General features: G+C 36.4%; 1 protein-coding gene and 1 long non-coding RNA gene across 2 annotated transcripts; one reads left to right on the top strand and one right to left on the bottom strand.

Annotated features, from left to right (window-relative positions):
• The first annotated feature begins 827 nt into the window (after nucleotides 1-827).
• LOC122841280 lies at nucleotides 828-13,452 on the top strand. Its single transcript, XR_006372370.1, has 3 exons — nucleotides 828-964; nucleotides 2,383-2,485; nucleotides 11,488-13,452. It is a non-coding gene; the product is annotated as an uncharacterized LOC122841280 (long non-coding RNA).
• Nucleotides 13,453-15,428: 1,976 nt separating this feature from the next.
• On the bottom strand, nucleotides 15,429-20,038 carry LOC122841279 (acyl-coenzyme A thioesterase 1-like). The gene is made up of 4 exons (XM_044134455.1): nucleotides 19,915-20,038; nucleotides 18,429-18,884; nucleotides 17,533-17,735; nucleotides 15,429-16,892 (listed from the first exon to the last, which is right to left on the bottom strand). The coding sequence occupies exons 2-4, from the start codon at nucleotides 18,877-18,879 to the stop codon at nucleotides 16,284-16,286; spliced, it is 1,263 nt and encodes a 420-aa protein (XP_043990390.1). The 5' UTR covers nucleotides 18,880-18,884; nucleotides 19,915-20,038; the 3' UTR covers nucleotides 15,429-16,283.
• Nucleotides 20,039-20,272: the final 234 nt, after the last annotated feature.

Genomic DNA, 20,272 nt, shown 5'->3' with positions numbered 1-20,272 from the left:
TTCACTGCAACAAAGTAAAAAACCCAATAAGCAACAAAAACAAACCACACATAAAACAGTGTGGATTATCCTTCATTTTGAATGATTTTGCTTTTCCTTTGAAACATCAAAAACATTCTGTTAACCACAGAAATCTGGCTTTGAGAATAAAAACGGGTTGGAAACTTGGTGTGCAACACTCTATGTTGGATGGAAAAATATAAAAAATTCTGCCGAGTTTCCCCTCAGTTAGTTCTTAGGGTAAAGAGAAGCAATCTTAAGCTCATCAAAATTTCTCTTTATTCAGGGAAGTACTTCCCCTTGTAATCCTGTCATGTATGTTTCATAGCACCGGCATCCACCCGGTTTTGACATCTCTGAAATCGCAGCTCGGCTGCTTTGATCTGACAGGGAAAAAAAACTGCACTGCGTCTCTGGGGAAAGACAAAAGCATTTCTCACTAATCTCTAACACACATTCAAGTGTTTCCTCTGAAGATATATAAGTAATACTTCAAAGCAGAGTTGGAAATAGCTGCTTGTGTCAGGTCTCTGCTGTGTGTTGTAGTTTGGAGTTTACTCGTCAACACACAGACTTTTGACTGTTCAGTTCAAACTTGTTTGGGTTTCTGCTTGTAGCTGAATTCCCCTCAAAGATATTCAAAAATGATTTAACTCGGGTTAGATCTTGCCAGGCAAAGGGAGTTAAAGCATGCTGAAATCATTACAGAACCTGCACGCTTTTGGCTGTTTCTCAGCCTCTTTAAAGTACGAGCTACAGTCAGACCGCATCGCATACTTTAGATATCAGGATTTAGGAATGTGTGTGTGTTTGCCGTGCTTCTTTCCATCCTGAGGTGTGTTTTCAAGGTCTCAGGGATGCGTGGAGGTCCGGTTTGCAGACCTGCTCCACATTAAAGCCACATGTCGGTGTTTTCCTTTCCTTCAGGCTTGGGATACCTGCAGCTTTTACGTCCGACTCACTCGTAAGTCAGAAAACTTTCAAAAGTGAAAACTCCACAGGTATTAATGTCCTGACTTTACGTGACTGGGTAGATTAATAAAATCATCGAGGATATAAATGTTCAGATGTGCAAAAATGTGAGACTTAGAGAGGACTAACTGGTAAAACTGTGTGTGGGGGGGTGACTGGACGCGTTTTTGGGGAATGTGCCATGAAAGACTTGTCAATCAAAGTCTTGATTAATGCCAGGAACATATCAATATTTTCCATACCTGGATTATGAGCTGGACCATCTCTTATATTATATTGGATACAATCTGAACAGGGAAAATCAAGCTGGAGAGTGTTGGACTGTGGAAAGAAATTAAAGTTTTTAAAGAAGAATGTTTTTATTTTTTAAACCATGATCCTTATCCTAAGATGCCACCATCATGCCACAGTGCCACCTTAAATGTGATAAATGTTACATTTTTCATCTATTTCAGAAGAAAACCAACTTAGATCCCTTATTTTTAAAGAGGCAGTATTTTGTACATCATGTTGCAATGTTAATCCCTCAACACAAACGTACCTAAGAGTGTTGTTTTGATTCTTTTACGGATGTTTAAGAAATCCTTAAATCTCCATGGCAACCATTGAGATATGAAAAACATTTTGATGATGAAGCTCCTGCAGACTAGCCAGCAGCAATTAGCAAACACATGGTGGAACTGCACGTCATCTGAGCTCATCACACGAGCTACTTCTCAGTGAAATGTTGGTAAAAACATAAAAAGAAACTGATAAAAACGTAGTTTAAAGGTAAATAGAAGAGGGTTGTTGTGACGACTTTCAGAAAGAGCAGGAGTATCTTAAAGAGACAGAGGCCCAATTTAAAGAAAGTAAAATTTCTTTTAAGTCATATTTGATGTATATGTAGCATTTTTATAACAACTGAAGGAGACAATTACATGGTTGTGCTATACAGTGGCATAATGTGCCTGGCAAATACACAATATTTCCCCTTTATGTATGCCGTTAGAATCTCTTGAGTTTCTTATTTTTTCAAGTTTCTAGAATTGTCTTCCCTACAAAGTAAATGCTGCTTCTGAATCATAAATATAAATTAAATTACTTGCCATTTTGCTTAATTTTTATGCGATTTTGCAGCTCATCCAATCAACTTTGTGTTTATTTTAAGTAATTTTTTTATACATTTGTAGCGACTGTGATCCCAAATGCAACTTTTTGTCAGTCCATCAGTTATGATTCAACTTTTAATGATTTAAGATAAATAAATGCAAATAGTCACACAGCCCATGCGTATTTGATTTGTAATTGATTTAACCTTAAACTCTAACGTGAGTAGTCTTCACCACTGCCTCAACATTTGAACTTTAAACCTTCAGACAATAAAGTACAGGCCATATGATATAATCTTCCTCTCTGATCCTGATTTAGAGCCGGACAGGAAGGGTTGAGTTTCATGTTTCCTTTGCTGCCTTCCTCCAGAGGTGGGCGGACGTCTTGATGTGAAACGTTCCCAGTTTCCTGCAGCTCCCAGGTGAGTGTGTGGCTGCTAGATCCCCTCTCCTGTTGTGTCCGTATGAATAAACTGTTGGATTGTTGTGATCTTCTTGCAAGCAGAACAATTTTTCACCATATATATATATATATATATATATATATATATATATATATATATATATATATATATATATATAATGAGAATATTGTATTATATATTATACCAAAGGGGAAATTTATATTGAAAAAAGTCAATTTTATTCAAAAATATCTATTTTAATCATATATGTAATTAAATATATACATATAGATAGATTTTTTTTTTTACATTTTTGCTTTACTTAAGCATCTTGTGGAAAAGTATCAGTGCCAGAGAATTTTACAGTTCAGGGTTATGAATGGTCCCTGAAATGATAGTATTGATTACGAGGAATATTAAAAAACGTTTTTGATTTCCCCTGGATGTGCTTTGTGTTGCTCGTGGCCTTCAGGTTATCAGTATAAATAAATGTCTAAACAAGAACTTGTTTTTTTTTGTTTTTAAATCCATTAGATAATCTGAAAGGCAGACTGTTGTGTGTCTAGAGAGTAAAAGAGCTGCCATTATCTCAGTTTCTCTCATTCTTTCTCAGATATGTAACTGTATCCTGCTTTTTCATTTCCTCCCTTGGCTCCTCCATCGTTCTTTATGGTGTGCTGGTTAGGAGCCTTCATGGTAGAACATCTGTACGCTGATTTTTCCTGGACATGGAGAGGAAACTCGCTTATCTCATCACGGTATTCAATTGCAGCTGGTAAAGAAAATCAAATCAGTCAATAACCGGCTTCACGGTGCAATTCCCACCTCTGCTATCGCTGCAGCTGCAGTAATGCATTCTTCTCTCGCTTTACCACACCCTGTTTTCTTCTGTTTAGTTTTGTGGAAAGAGGTTGAATTGTCTCAGGTGCTGAAAGAGTAAAACTGTTGAAAGGAACAGAGGGAAGCTTCTGCCTCTGAATACCTACAGCTAAATATATCCCAGAGATGCATGTCAACCTCCCCCAAGCCTCCACCCTTATCTTAATTATTTCCAGACCTCTCAGGCTACATATAAACACAAACACACATGAATACACAGCTGATAAAAAAAATACAAGTGTGCTGACCTTCCTTTTAATCTGTAAACACATCGGTATGTGCTTTTGTACGGACGCTTTAAAACACCAAACAATACATGGTAATGTAATCTCATCCTGATATATTTATCCAAAAATGATTTCCAAAACTCACAGTATTACTGCTAGAAAGAAATGTTAATGGTTAGGAGTTGAAGCAGGAAGTAACTTTGGCTTTCAATAAGTGTTCTGAACCTCTTTTGCTTTGGTGTTCCTTCCTGAACATAAACTTTTATTTCAGTCCTGTTGATTTCTTGGTTTCCTTCCATTAAACATCATGATCATCATGATAGAAAAACAGTAACATTTAACTTTAATTTGGGCCTAGTGAAGTATCTTTAATTTAGTTGTAATAGTTGTAAAGTGGACTGAAAGCGACAGCAAATCATTTATTTTAATAAATAAGCATCAGAACAACAGCATGAACATATTTCAGAGATTTTTTCATTCCCTGGTTGACCTATATTATATATTCCGGACATATAAATTGCCAAAATAAAATCACAGCATATCTAATGCCACTGTTGCAGTAATTTTGTATTTAAGATGGTGCAATTAGCAACCAGACAGCTGGGAATTTAGTCAGCAATAGGTTAGCATGTTTTATTGTTTAAGATGTAATAAAGGGATAAATGTTCACATAATCTATGTTGTGTTGCTGTGCATCGCAGCCGTTGTGGTTCTACATGGATTTTTCATGCTGCCTCTGGATCCTCAAGCTTCACACAATCGACCAGACTGGCACTTCAGGCTCATTTGTCAGTCTAAACTGCCCTTTGCTGCGATTGTTTGTGCGCATGCTAATTTGTCCTGCGTGTCTCTGTCGACTGACGGGTTGACGCCGGCGCCAGTGCAACCATGCAGCCACTAATCAGGTATAAACACCACATGAGCGGACAGGTTAGAAAGCTTTTTCAGATTTTTTGTGTTTTTTTATCAATTTAGAAGCTTTGTGGAGATGGTTTGAATCTAGATGAAGAAAACAAAGACAGCGCAATATTAATAAGAAAAATATTGGTCTAAAATACCAGAAAGGCTCTTCGTTTTGGTCAATTGATGGTTATTATTGGATCCATCCTCCTTCACTCCACTTTCAGTGATTAGTGGTTCCTCAGTTTGCTTTTATAAACCTTTTCTTGTTCATATTATTCATGCTTTTTGTATTATAAAAGTGTGCAGACGTTTCAAGAGCTGGATGCTGTTATTGTTTGCTGCATTGCGTTCCCTGCAGAAATTTTCATTTCAAATTTTTCTGTGTCTTCACAGCTATTGAAGTGCATCATTAAATGTGTTTGTTTTTAGATCAAAAATAACATCAAACATTTGTGATCTTATTTCAGGTATTAGGCAGCAGATGAAAAAAAAAATATGCAAGTGGGTTAGCGATGTAATAATTTTAAGAAATAATTGGTCCCAGCAGGAAAATCTGTGAATATTTTGTGTCACTGAATCAAATCAAATGCCTCACTGACACAGATAGATGCTCATAAATAAATATTCGTTTAGATGATTAGCTACTTTTTCAGACATCAAGTTTGGGGAAATATATTTTAGTATAGGCACAAATGGTTTCTTAATGATCCTAAATGTAAAACAAGCGCATGTAACAAGATAAAGTCGGTGAAAGACAGTTTTATCAAAGCAGATTAGATTTCCTGAACTGAGAAGAATAATGACGGCTGCAGTCCTGCAGGCTGTCTGTTGTCATTCTGCATAAAAAACCCAAAATACAGCAACTTGCAGCTGAAGACAGTTTTTAAAATTAATTAGCGTTATTCTCTGTGGTGCTTTTCTTCCAATTAAATCTATAATTTGAATGAGTGTTAGGCTTTTCTTTTGTTAGACCAGTGAAAACAGATGGTGCTTCCAGGTTTTTCACTGTTTGACACTTTTCCACTGATAAAGAAGAAATGTAAAATTTTCATTTCTTACTGTCATTTAAAGTTTGATGTCAGTCTAGTAAAGAAAGTCAGGTTTTGCATGTTCACAGCTTCCTTTAGGCAACGCACCAAGAGCTGAATGCTTACGTTGGTGTCGCAATTAAATCTGAACACGACCTGCAACATGCAGCTAGTTGTGTTTAAGCGAGTGCTTTGTGCAAATTATACACACTGTGAATGCAATTGATTTGTTTTTAGATATTAGATGTCCATAATTTATACATGCACAATATGTCCAAGAATCATATGTTATTCTGTCATCAGCTCTGAATTACGTATATGGTGGTTTTTTTAAATATCTGTTTTCACAATTCAAAAAAAAAATTGCAAGAAATGTTAAGATTCATCTTATATTTTCATTTCATCTTTGCCATTTGCATTATTCTCAAAATTTTGCAGCGCCTCCTGTTGTTGGCTTTAATTTTATAATTTATTCTTAAAGGGTTAGGGGACTACAGATGGAAATTTGCCTTTGGGGTACATCATGTACATTTACAGGGTCCACCAACATTTATGTGCACTGTCCCTTTATTAAATAAAGAAGTAAAGGAGATAATAAGCAGAACCTTGACCCTCTAAGACAGCAGATTAACCTTGTGGAAGCCCAAGGAACGCACTTGTCAGATTTACAGAGAAATCACCCAAGAGAACATAAAAACATTTGGAAAAAAACAGACAGCGAAGATGTTATCCTCTGCTTTAATGTTTTTTAGTTCTGGTCCTCAGTAACTACTTCTCTTCATGTTTTAGATGTTTCCCAGGTTTGGCTTGTTCTTTTGATTAATGGGTTATTATCAAGCTTCTGCTGAGTTTGATGATAAGCTGGGGAGGTAATCTAATCCTTGCCTTGCTTAAAGGCACACTACCTCCCAGGAGAGGGAAGATGATTTCTCTCCCCCTCTGGTAACATTTGAAGTATTTTTCTTCCCTTGATTGTTTTAATTGACTCTTAATTTGCTCAACAACAAAAAAAGAAATCCTACAAGTGACATGCAAATAACCCCTCCAACAGTGACAGAATTGGCTTTTTTAGAGCTGCTTTCATTGTCAGCTCTCAAGATGACGTAGTATAATAAAGCGATTTCCCTCTTGACACTTTATCCTCTTTTATTCATGGAGCGTTCATTACACAACCCCTGAACTCCCTCCTGCAGGTTTCACAGCTCGTCTCTCAGCTGTCATAAGCTCCTAAAATCAGGCCACGCTGTTTAATTTGAGGCTTTTCTGACTTTCCACAAGCAGACACGTTTAAGTTTATTCTGTTTGCGTACGTTGAATAAGATATGTCATAATTCTTTTTAATTTATTCAGAGTTCTGGTGTTAAGATAAGAGAAGAGTCCAAACCTGAGACTGTTCAGGTAAACAAGACTGTAACCATCTCTGCTCTGCTTTTAATATGGAAATAGAGCGGCATTTTGCTGATTCTATAACTGAAATTATGTAAAAGCCTTTCTTTCATTTATTCTTCTATTTGTCGAATCTCTTTTCATCTGGCAGGTGGACTGTGAGTTGGAAAACAACTATAATAGCACTGCCTTTTATCTCTGAGTCAAAAATAAAGTATTAAAAAAGAGGAACAAGCAGCGAGGCAGAAAGAAAGACAGTCCTAAGCTCTTACAAAAGTCTAAAAAGTAGCAACAAGACGACTAGTTAGTATGATAACTGAGCTGAATAACTGCAAACTGGTGCAGAAAATTGAGCTTACATAAGTCTTCTGCTGGAGCCCATTTATGGTTATTCACATTAAAACATATTTAAAATTATCTTAAAATTATTTAAATAACAACAAGACTTGAATCTGAATAGGGTCAGTAAGTAACTTTCTTTTAAAATCCATCCTTCCAGACTTACAGATTTAAATGAATATGTTTCTGTTTTTTTATTTCTTTACACTGGGATGTGATGTGTTGCTTCATGAGTTCCTACTTCATGTTTTTCAACAGGTTCTATTTAAGTAATTTTATTATTCTACAGGCCTGGCAGTAATCAAACCCAAGCCTGACTTTTGAAATCAAACCAGAAACCTTGATTATTCAGATGCAATCAATGAATTATTGAAATATAGATTATTTGAAAACTGTTTGTGGAATTTAGTGGCAATTTAGCGATTATTTGACTACAAATAGAGATATTTAATTAAGTAATATTTAGAATATTTCATCTGTTTATTTGCTCATTAATTGGTGGTGTTGCATCAGGCTGCTGGTTTGACTGATTTCCCTGCAGACTGAGGGGAAATAAACAAGTTCAAATCAGTTTGCTGAGCTCTGCATTTCTGCTTTACTAATGGTGATAAAATAAGGCAAATGGTTGTTCTTTAAGTAGCTTCAATCCTAAATTTAGACTTTTTAAAGCTCCTGAAAGAACTCAACATTTCAAGATATGTACATTAGGGTCAACTTTTATCATTTTATTTAAATTTCTTTGAGAATAACTCACCTTACTTTTTAAGGTTATTTAAGATTTGCTTTCCTATTATAGTTAAGCAATTTATGCAGCAGAACGTAACTTTCTAATTGGGCTGGTAGTTTTCCATTTAGCTGTAGCACCACCTTGAGTTTGTTTAAAGTATTGCGGAAAGCAAGATCAATATATATATATGATATACTTTATTTATACATAAAAACTTAAATCTACTTTAACAGAACATTGCAGGTATCGGTGGGATCATATTGAGATAAATATGACTTTAGATACACTTACAGTACGGAAAATCGGTCTTTTGCATTTAAAGTCCTGATGAGAATTACCAAGACGCACCGCTTTGGAATCAGAACAAATAATTTAGACATCACCGCAAAACTCTGATTGTTCATAAAAGAGGAAAACGTCTCACCTGCAAAATTATGTGAATCAAAGGTTGTTGAGTGTGACTGATTCAAACATTTTCCAACTAAAGAGCAATTATGTTTTCAAAGACCATCTTAATTGTGTCCAAAACCAAGATGAAAAGACATTAATGCAATCCACCAGGAACAGAAATTATGAGAAACATGATGCAGGCTGTGATTCCCAGGATAGATTTTATAAAAAGAAACCAATCAGTTTCTCAGGAAGTGTCTCTCCCTGGCAGCTCCATAAAAATAAAATGCTCTTATGAGACAGAACGATATGCAGAACATTTTATCACACAAAAACAGATTTTAAAGGACGATATCCTGCTAACAATTTCAGAAAATGTATTTTGGTGAACACATTTTGGGTAACAGGGGCCTATCCCATAATAACTATTATTGATCGCCAACGATTATTTTTTTCAGAGATATTTAAGAGATATTTTTTTCTCTTAAAGGTGACCTAATGCTTCCTGGAACAACTCAGCATTTACACTCCCACATGAAAATAGCTCCAAACAGACGTCCAATTACACAACTGTAAATCTTTGAGAAGCATCAGTAGAGCCTCGTGCATAGTCAACAAGAATGCAGCCAAAGGTTTCAGAATGGAAAGTGAACAACAAACACTTGTCTTTTCCAGAAGCCATTGTACAGCAGTAAAACTAGCTAAACGTGCTGGAGCTCTGCTTGGGGGACTGGCGGAGTTGCTAGGCAACGAGCAGCACCTGTTGATTTGTGACTTTACATTCTGAAGGTTTGTGAAACAGTTCATTTTCCAGATATCAAAAAACATCAACTTATTGCCAAAAACGCAACGGGTGATTTTGTTTGTTTTGTTGTTTTTTTTTTTTAACACTGAGCTGTTTTCAGAAGCAGCAGAGACCCACATTTTAATTTAAAAACTTGCAAAGTGATTTCATACTTTGAGAATCATTTAAATTGAAAACATTTCTAACATTTGTTTTGGTAGCAAACAAGTTGAATATACACAGCACTTTGACAATGTCTCAGATAAATATATATTTTGGCTCCAGATGGGAACAGAGATGTTGGCTCCTGTTATTAGCACGCTAAGCTAATTACAGAGTAGCAGGCATCTAACACAGCCTAAATACACAGAGGTGACACGATAGGTTGGTAATTGTAAGTCCTTCAGCTTCTTCCTGTTTTTTCTGTGTTGATAAGCAGTCTGCCTTGGAAACGTGAACAGAAAACACCTGCAGCAGCAGCAGAAGCACAAACTCCTAATTAGCTGTTCTTTAGGAATGTTACAATCTCCTACTCATTATTTTTTGGTGTTTTGGGAAGCAAGTTAGGGTTTTTTGTTGTTATTTAAATATTTATCTGTGTAATATTTCTGTAATGGCTCCTAGCAAGCTGCAGCAGAGATGTGGAGGCGAATGCAGCGGCTTACATAACAGTCATAATGTTGCATTAGGAGCTGGAGACGCTGAGGAGGAACATGGAGTAACGACATCTGGTCTGCTTTATAAACCTCAGCAGCAAAGACTGTGTTGATTAAACAGATTTCTCAAAAGTTCACACTGGGCTTCGTGTAGCTTAAAAAGTTTCTGAGCACTTTAAAATCCCCCCTGAAGGAACATTCTCTCCTCTTCGTCAACATGTTTCACTTTCTGGTTTATTATTCCTCATTAAAAATGCACCAGTTGGTGTAAACAAAATGCCTGCAGCGGCAAGCTGAAAACATGGTGTGCTGAGAAATCATTTTCAGTTGGAGATGTGTGTTTTTTTTAATTAATAAAAAATAAATAAATAAATGAAATAAGAATCAACAGCAATATCTTTAAAGTCTAGATTGCAATTGTGAAACTAGGCATTGCAAAGGAAGGATTCTGCAGAAAAATGATATAAATAGACCAGAAATATTTATTTTAGCTATATATAGCAGTGATGCACAATATATTGGCATTGACATCGGTATTGGCTGATGTTAGTAATTTTTAACATATCAGTATCTTTCCAATAATTAAATTTGTGCCAATATTTTTTGAGTGAAGCAAAGAAGCAATTTAGTCCTTAGTTTTTTTCCACCCACCTTACTTTATATCCCTTTTTGAATTCACAGAAGCTCTGCAGCCTGGACTGTTGCAGCTGTTATATACAATGCAAGTGTTTTGTTTTATGTATAGAGGAAAAAAAGTTTCAGTAATACAAGTATAATGTCCTCCCCTGTTATAAAATCACATCTGAACTCTTAGAGCAGATGAAGAAAGTGAGCAAGAGAGTTGAGTGAAGTTCAAAAGTTCACTGTGTCAAGGCGATGAAAAGCATCTGTGAACAGCTGCCAACGCTGCAGCACTCAGAACTGATGGGGTGTTAATAACACATGACTGTAAAAGCTTCATGTCAGGGTTGAAGAACTGATATTTAATGATTTGGAAAAACAGAAATATGGACTCATGTCTTCCTAGAATTAAGAACATATTTATATTTTAAATTCTTGAGGTGTTCTTTAAAGTATAAAAACAAAAAGTACAACCTAACCGTGAACTGGAATGGAAACTATAAGTGTTACTTAAATGTATTTCCAAATTAAAATCTAAAAATATGTGCATTGTCTAACTTTTCCAAAATGTGTTTTTTCCATATTTCTTGAAATGATATAAGAAAGATAATATGTGGGGGGAAAAAATCAAGTTCTTCCACCTACTCCTAGTGCTACTATTGCCATCCGTAAAAATGCTTTGCTCCCAGTTAAAAAAAAAAAAAACAAACAAAAAAACAAACAATCAGAACAAGGAGGAGGGACTTAGTGCTGTTAATCATCCTCGTGTACGTGCTGATCAATGTGCTAAGGTAGATGGAAGATGGAAAGCTTTCCATTCATTCTGACTTTTGATCTCAGAAGATTGACTCTGAGATCACTTTAAAAAGTCAGAATTATGTGAGGGGAAAAAAAAAATCTAAATTCTGAGAAAAAATGTGAGAATTCTGTGATTAGACTCAGAATTCTGAGAGATCTATATGTTACCATCTTTTTTTTTTTTAAAAAACCCTCAGCAACAAACTAACCTTAATTGCTTTCGATCAAGGAATCCAGAAGCACAAACCTGAGTTAAAGTTGCACCTACTTCTCTTCATGCAGGTACAGCAGAAGAACAAACAACCCCTCTGATAAAAGCTGGAGGCTGATGCGTCCTCTGAGGAGTCGAAATGACAGAAAGGGAGCAGATCTGGAAACACAAAGAACAGGAGGGAAGGAGAAAGGGATTTTCAGTGATGCAGCTTAATAAGCCAAGGAGGCAGATCAAGGTCTTTGTGAACTCTGCAGCGAACCTGGGAAGAACAATAACACGTTATCTCTCGTCTCAGGAGAGACATAATTGGCTGACTTGGTTACTAATATGTCATGTTCTGTTAACTGCTTCTTTTAAAGCTGTCAAGGTTGTTTTGGTGTTGCTAGTGATGTTCTGTCACAATGTGGAAGCTGGAGCACCCAAACACAGACGCAGGTATTGTAAGAAAAAAAGTTTTATGTGAGTAAAAGTAAAAATGCTGCTTAAGAGGAAAAGAGATCCAACACACAGAAAGAAGAAGCACACCATGGCATGAAGCATAACTGAAAACCTGGGGTTAATGTTTCATTTCATTTATCTGCAGATAACATTACACCCAGGTTTAATATATTTAGATCCAGGTTGGAGGACAAGGATTTAATCACTGCTAGACTCTGATCTGTATCAGTATAACCTTATAACCAGTGTGCTTTAAAGTTATCAAATTAAAGGGGCAGAGATATGATTTATTTTCCAGTCACTATACTATAGCTAGGCACATAGTGCCTAGCTATAGTGATTTAGCTTTTCAATTTAGTGCCATGAAATTGGGCCTCTGTCTTTTTAGGTGAACATGTTGGCCTAATTATGTTGTCATTTTCCTATTAACTAAAAATTGCTGTTTGTGATATGTAAAAATTCATAATTACTTTAAAAATGTATATCTTTCGTTATATTTTTCACCCACAAATGTAGACGTTTTCTCACCTGTGCGATGCATGCTGGGTTGATGACACTTAGGTGCATTCTGTACTGGAATCTACTAAACAATGCTAGCTTCTTGTTCTTCTTCTTCTTCTTCTTTTTTTATGGTGGGTGGCAAGCAACATTCCTTCATATGCATTACCACTACTGAAATGGAGTGTGGATCAGGAACGATAACTTAACCCGGGTTGGTCTTTATCATATTGTGTTTGATTGGTGTACATTTAGACAATGTCACACTGCGTCACTGTTGGTTGTAATTTCAACCACAAAAAAACAAACAAATAAAAACTAGAAATATTATCACTTCCCCTATAACAAAATAGAACAGCACAACTTCCTGAAGATCCAACATTAGTGCTCTCAACATTTCTCTCCAGAAGACTTTGAGTCATTCCTATTGGCAAAATCAATGAAGGAGAAGGAGTTAACAGGGGATCGTTATCCTCAAAAGTTAAAACCAAATGCCGCAGCCGGCTAGTGAGGGAAAGAGAAACAATAGAGACACACAACACCAGAAGCTCCTTCAAATGATGAAATCACAGACCCCACAACGGAACAAACCACGGACCAGACACGGAGTACGTGCAAACAGAGAGGCGGATCCGATCAATTTCGCAGCGCTTCTTCTTCTTCTTCTTCGATGTTTTCGGCGGTTGGCAAACAACGAAACTGATGCATTACCGTCACCGACTGGTAGAGTGTGAACCAGAATGTCAGAATTAAATTCTGTTTGGTAAGCAAAATATTATCTGATAAATTATACTTTGAGTTATTTCAATATAAATAAACCAAATCACGTTTCTCTTTAATTTGATTTAAATTTTGAATCAATTGTTCTTTCTTCTTCATAATTTTGACAGAATAACACAACATGCTCTATTGTCTCATTAACTACACAATAATCACCCTTGCCTAAGCAATGTTTTCCCAAAATAAAGATGGCTATTTAACCAAATGTGCTCAAATCCGATACCTGAAACAACTGTCTGTTCTCTCCTCACCCTCTCTGTACTTCTCATTTCTCCGGTCTTCTTTTGAATTTTATTAAACCAATTTACTTTTATTTCCTTTTCTTATTGTGTTTGCCATTAATCTTTCATTTTCTCTTTAAAAATTTTATTCCTGTTTTACTAAAATTAACAACTAAGTCCACAGAGTTTTTAGTTGCTCCCTTTGCTCCCCTTACTGCCATTTCTTTCCCTTTAACAGCATAATGAGCTGGTGCTCATAGAAAGTTAATTATTGAGCCCATCATATTTATGATATTTTTAGAATTTCTATTAAAATATCTGGCCTGTTTTCTGAATGGTTGCATTTTAAACTAATGATTAACAGGAATCTGAAATTTGAAAAATTACTTCTCTCACTGGTCTTATTTTGCCAATCCACTGAATAGCTAATAATATTGCAAGCATTCCTCCTGTATATACTGATCAATCCCTCAGTAAAACGACACGCATAATTTAAGTTTAATTGACCACCACAACAAAACTAAGTAAATAAATAAACCTGATGATGTGAGGTTCTTCTGAAATAGCCTGAAGCTCACACTATGTAATGTTTGTTACTCCATTGGACAAAAATCTCAATCATCCTGAAATCAACATTGCTCAATCCTACCATCACACACAACTATTGTTGACAATTTGGAAACATTTGCTCTTTAAGGAGGGAAATATTTCAGCTGTCTGAAATAATCTGTACCCTCGGCAACATAGGAACTAATTATTCTTTCCAAAACTCCTCAACTGTTTATTTCTCTCATCATGGACAAGTCAAGTGGATTTGGAAATATTTGCCAAGGTTACATGGGGGAAACCAAATAAAAACAAAGCAGTTACAGAAGAATTATAAGTTTTATTGGTTTGCAATGTGATCTTTCACAAATTTGTAATATTTGTAACAGACATGTATTACGACCATAGTAAGAAAAAATACAATTACAAGAATAAAGTCATATTAAGAGAAATTTGTATGAAACTAAAGTCATTATAAGAGTTTAAATCTGCCCTACAGTATTTGTTAATTTCCTTTTTGCAATGAAAGAACACCATTTGGACACAGATTTATAAGAGCACAACAAACTGCTACAACCTTGTCTAGCAGCGTCTCACTCTCTCCCTCTGATGGTTCAATCAATAAATAAATAATAAATAACTTATCCAATCCACTGGAAAATTCAACTTTAGAAGCATTAAGGTAAGAGGAACCATCTGAAAGTGAGTCAACTTTGTTGCAACCTGCGGCAGGAAAGGTTTGACAAGACCTGAAAAGTGGAATGGCTCTGAAGTCCGGTGTAATATTTTACCTTTTAGTCACCCCTTAAGAACAGTTCTATAAGATTAGGTTCACTCTTTAGACTAGTGATTTGCTTCAAAGCACATTGGTCAATCATGTTTTCCTCTGAACTTTCCTCAACAGGTTGCAAGAGGCCAGTTTCCTCCCGTTTCTCCTCTTCACAGTTTTGCACAACCTCGGCTGTGTGTGGCTTTTCCTGCTGCTTTTTCTTGCCTGGCCTCCTTCAGGCCCAGCAGCAGAGACGGTTTCCAGTCAGGATGGGTCGTTAGCATTTCATGCGCTGGTTTTCCTAGAAAAATATTAACTGAGTTAGTGGACTCGAATTCAAAGGCCCCCGCGCCTCGAGTTTTACACATGCGCAGAATAGTATGTTTAACAACCAGACTATTTATCGGTTTAGAAAGGATTTCTGAGGTCTAACCTACTGAGCTTATAAAAAAACAGAATCTTCAGAGATGAGATCACGGTCTCCACATAGAAAATGGCAACAATAGTGCAAAATACCACACACACTATAACAAAGCGTCACTTTTACTAGTGTGCATTAAATAGAGAGCGTACCTGAATGAAAATGAAGGGAGCAGACCCTTTTTGATGGTGAAAGGCAGTCGAAAGTGACGTCGTTCCTTCCAACTGCTGTTACCCAGGCCATGCGGTCATCTCCGACACACGTTTGTTTTCGTATTTCTTCAAACTCGGAAAGCAGAAGAAACGCAGTCCGTTGTTTAATTTCTCTTCGTTCTTACCGTGTGAACGACTGGAACAGCCGTGAATACAGCAGCGATGGCCGGTCATGTCGGCGTTCCTCCACAAAGCCCAAAACTCTAAACGCAACTTAACGGTTACAACCTTATTCGTGTCTATGGTTACAATGTGGCGCATGTGACGTCAGTACTCCCGTCTCTACTACATTCTTCTTCTTTCTACCCTCTGTTTTGAGGGCATATTTGCTGCCACCTAATGGACAATAGTGTAAAGCAGAACATTGGAATATAAAAAAATCAATTCCTTTTACAAAATAACAGTAATAAACTAGATACAAGAAATTGTGTTTTCCCAAGAATGCAGTAAAATAAAAACAATAAAAAATATCTCAAGTATGTTAGAGAAAGAATCTATTTGAAAGCTGTCCTAACAGATAATCAGCTCTCAACATGTTTTATTACAATTAATGTTACAACAAGCATTCAGTTAAAAAGCAGCAAGAATTTTCATTCTTAGGGTAATATGACAGTGCCATTGCTTCACTTCCAGAAAAACCCAGACTTTCATGAATTAAAATGGTAGAAAATTACATAAAAACTATTTTTCATCTAATTGATATTAAATTGGAACAAACTTTCTATGTTTGGTTACTGAAATATTTCTATGGTTACTAAAATGTTTCTATTTTCTAAATGGCATAACCATAGTGTTTTTTTAATTAAATTGCTTTCAAAAACATGAGTTTATATAGATTGGATTAAGGTTTGCTTTAATTGCTCATTTTCAAACTGTAATCTGCCTTTTTTCTCGTCATCTTTGGAGTAATAGATCTTCCTTTCAGCCCAAAACTCTTGTTTAGATATCTTGACTTGTTTTTGATTGAAAGACAGCAGCATTATAACTTGGATTTAGTTTGAGTTTCGTCACAGTTTAAGTGAGTTCTGAAGAACTCCTGGATCTTCTTCCACAGGTGGACTTCAGCAGCAGCATGGGCCCTCGGCTCCCCACCCCACAGGACTGGCATACCTACGACCCCATGGAAGCTGGAAGGGCAGTACGGTCCAAACGGGGGCTCTAAATAATGTCCAGCTCCAGGGTAGCTCACACTCTCAAAGTTTTCCTTCCCATGGCGCTTTAGTCGGTCCACCATCTCATCCATATAGGCCTTGCTGTCCCAGTTGAAGTCGTCCTCTGAAGCTGCAAACAGGAATCGTCCGCTTGCTCGTTCGATAGGCACCAAGGATGCCTTGTTTTCCTCCTTCAGAGGATCATGCATGCCATATTTGGTGAAAATGGCTCCAGACTCTGTGGAAGTCACTTTGTTGATGTCAAACTTCAATGCTGAGAGAATCTGTCTATTCTTATAATAAAGGGGAAAGGCTACATTAGCGGAGCAGCCGTTGATCCAGACCACAGCCTGGACTCCTGGGAGGTACGATGCGATAGACAGAGCGAGATCTCCACTTTTAGAAAGGGAGATGACGCCGACTCCATTACTGCCCGCCTGGGGAAAAACAGGCAAGGTCAAAATAAAATGATTTGCATATTTCTCATGGGGTAGCTCAGCATTATTTGTAAAACGATGTAAACACAAACAACCCAAAAAGACCAACGGAAGAAAATTAGGTCACTAGAAAAAAAACAACACTTCTACTTTAATCTTAGAATTCTGAGTTTTCTCACGATGGGAAAACTCAAAACTCAGAATTCTGACTTTACTCTCATAATTCCAACTTTAATCTCAAAATTCTGACTTTAATCTCAGGATTCTCACCTTTTTTCCTCAAAATATTTACTTTTTTTAATTTAAAAATCTAAATAAATAACCAAACATTCTTAAATGTATGTCCATTATATTAGGATATAAATATAATAACATAACTGTTTCTTACTTGTTGATTTGTAAACCTGCTCTTCATCCACACTGAAAGCTCATCCCAAATTTATTTGGTACATTCAAGTTTTAAGATTAGATTTACCTGATGGGGAATAAACAAATTAAACAAATCTGATTCTGGGAGAAAAGTAATAATTTTGAGATTAACGTCAGAATTGTTTTTTTTCAGTGTATCAAATCCTCTTTTGTAAAGAACAAAGCTGCTAAATGGGACCAAAAAAAAAAAATCAACATTTTAATAACGGACCTTATCTTGGTTCTTCAGAAATTTGATGGATTCTTCAAAATAATCCAGATGGACTTCTTTAATGTTCTTGGGCATGTCATCGTGACCGTACAGCGCCACCGTCAGAACCAAGAATCCCCGGCTGGCCAGCAGAGCGGCTCTTTTCTCCGACAGACCGCCACCAAACGTGTACAGATCCAACACAGCAGGGAACGGCCCTTCTCCTGAAAAAAAAAAAAAGACAATCCACTTCCTTAACCTTTCATTTTTTTATTTTGTGGCCAACTTCCAATCTTTTTGTAATTTTAAGCTTCTGTTGATCCTAATGTTACATGATTTGATTTTTTTTTAGCAGCTGCCACAGAAAAAGATATAGAAACAGCACTGAAAGTATTAATTTTCAGTAATATCTGACCAACATTAAAAGAGAATATTTGCTTCAAATTTAAGTCTTTTTGCAGTTGATTCCAGTCTGAGGGAGCAACAAACCTCTCTGCTTTAGTTATGTTTTAGAAATTCTGTGGAGAAATTTCTTCTCGAAGATAATCTGATTTAACTTTGTAATTTTTTTTCCCACATTTTTACTGGGTTCCCAATAAAAATTACTGATGATCCCAGAGACTTAGGACCTGAAGTTACTTCAATAAACTACTAATACTGCTTTGTACTACAGGCTCCCTATATGCAGTAGGGAGCCTGTAGCAGAATAAACTCAAATGTTTTTTGTTTCCAAAAATAAAACAGTCAATCTCGGTAACCAGCCAATTTCTTGGTGCATTTTGTTAAATATGCTGCTTTTACTTCAATATTTCTTGAACTTTAACAGAACTGAACCATATTAGGCAAAACCTTAGCCAGAAAAAATTAAAAGCATTACTTTGCAAATTCAACAAAGAGTTAAAGCAACAAAGACCAACCTGGGGGAGTAAAAAGCACCCCACGAATATTTCCCTGTTTGACGGGAACTCGGCTGACCCCGTCTCCCATCAGAAACCTCTCATTGGTCGCCTCAGCCACCATCCTGCCCTCCTCTTCATGCACAGAGAAGTTCACCACATGGGGATTCAGGGAGTTTGTCTTCTGAAACCTCTTGTGCAAGACGTCTGACCTCATAGACCACAGCAGACCCATGGGTTCGACCCCAACGTAGTTCCCACTGAGGGAGGCGTCTCTGCTCAGGTCGATCTCCCCGCTGCTGTCTGCCCTGTAGGTGGCCGAGGAGCTGAAGACCACTCCCTTCTCGTCTGTGGATCTGGCTCTCATGGTGACCACCTGCTTGGACCTCAGACCGGCCACTTTCACCTGGACGGGCTCATCGAACAGACACCTGGCACTGGGCAGCAGCCTCAGCCTGACTTGACTGGACATCTGTGCTGTGAAACAAAATGAAACCAAAGGTTTCGTCAAACATTTTGACTTTTTAAAGTGAACTTGCTGTTGACTTTTGCAGAGCAGATTTCAGAAATAGGTGAAAATGTAGCGGAGTGTTTCACCTGACTTAGTGAAATATACAAATTATTTACTTTATTCACACTTCATATTATTAATCATGTTATAAAAAGAGTTAGGTAGTAACTAGTTATATTTACTTAACTACATTTACTTAACTTTCAAAAAATACTTTTAAGAGTATTTATTATGCTGTACTTTTTACTTTTACATAAGTAATTTCATTATGAAGTATCACTTGAGTAAAATTTCTGGATTCTCTTTCCACTGAATGAAAAACAAACATGTTTTAACCAGAAATTCACCATATACGGACACACACCTGCATTTTTTTTTTTTAAGTTTCACAAGTCTTTTACTTTAAGAACCTGTTTTGAAAGAATTTTCTTTCACCTATTTTTGCTATTTATATTAATTATTGTCATTAATTCCACTTAACTTAACATTTTGGTCCGTCTGGTTATGTAATTTTTAAATATTAAATGATTGATAATTTGATCAATTACTTAGTATTTGAGAAAACTGTTTACCAAATACGTTTTTACTCTTACTTGAGGAATTTCTTGGATGGCTACTTTTTACTTTTATTCGAGTAAAAATATGATGAAGTACAGCTACTCTTACTTGAATACAAGTTTTAGATAATCTGTCTAAATGGGGACTAACACTGCGCTTCAGCACAAATAACTTACTTACTACAGCTACAATTTACCCAAGTTAGCTATAAACTGAGTTGAAAACACATGTATTTGTTGTTATTTTCACTTAATAAAAGCATATTCAGCTCACTAACTTTCAACTACATTTATAAACTTATGAAGAGTAAAGAGTAAACAGTCGTTTGGCTGAGTTTGGCTAAGGTCGCTCACACTTCGGCACTTATTTATCCTAAAAACACCTCAACGCCCTGCTTTCTCCAAACACTGTGAAAAACTTTGGGGGCTCACAAAATACCTTCAACTACGTGCAGTAGGATGAATAATTGGATCCCAGGTGTCCTCAATGCTGGGGAAGACTTCGCCCTTACATTCGACTTACGACCCGAATGTAAACGGAAGCAATCGGAAGCGGCCGGGGTTTCTTCAAAATAAAAGTATAGAAGAGCACGTTTTTAAAAAAATTAATTAGAAATTTGTTGTAGATACAAACACGAAGCTAAAGTTGATTTCCGATTCGGGGAATGGCTAAAGGGCGATTCCACCTAATTTTTCACTATCTTCAGCATATTTAATCTACTCTATTTAAAAATCTACAACACCTAGACTGTTTAAACCTGGACTGTGTTATTCTCAACTAATAGCAGAATATTTAA

Source organism: Gambusia affinis, linkage group LG12 (assembly GCF_019740435.1).
Source record: "Gambusia affinis linkage group LG12, SWU_Gaff_1.0, whole genome shotgun sequence".
Lineage (NCBI taxonomy): Eukaryota > Metazoa > Chordata > Actinopteri > Cyprinodontiformes > Poeciliidae > Gambusia > Gambusia affinis.
The sequence above is the reverse complement of the archived record's forward strand: the minus strand, read 5'-3'. Positions and strand labels throughout refer to the sequence as shown.

What these genes read in the sequence shown, in the direction of transcription:
- LOC122841279 (XM_044134455.1), bottom strand. Translation starts at nt 18,879, where the DNA reads ATGTCCAGTCAAGTCAGGCTGAGGCTGCTGCCCAGTGCCAGGTGTCTG. An exon ending in GGTGCTTTTTACTCCCCCAG is followed by an intron (nt 17,736 to 18,428) that starts GTTGGTCTTTGT and finishes TTTTTTTTTCAG; the next exon opens with GAGAAGGGCCGTTCCCTGCT. An exon ending in TTCTGAAGAACCAAGATAAG is followed by an intron (nt 16,893 to 17,532) that starts GTCCGTTATTAA and finishes GTTTTTCCCCAG; the next exon opens with GCGGGCAGTAATGGAGTCGG.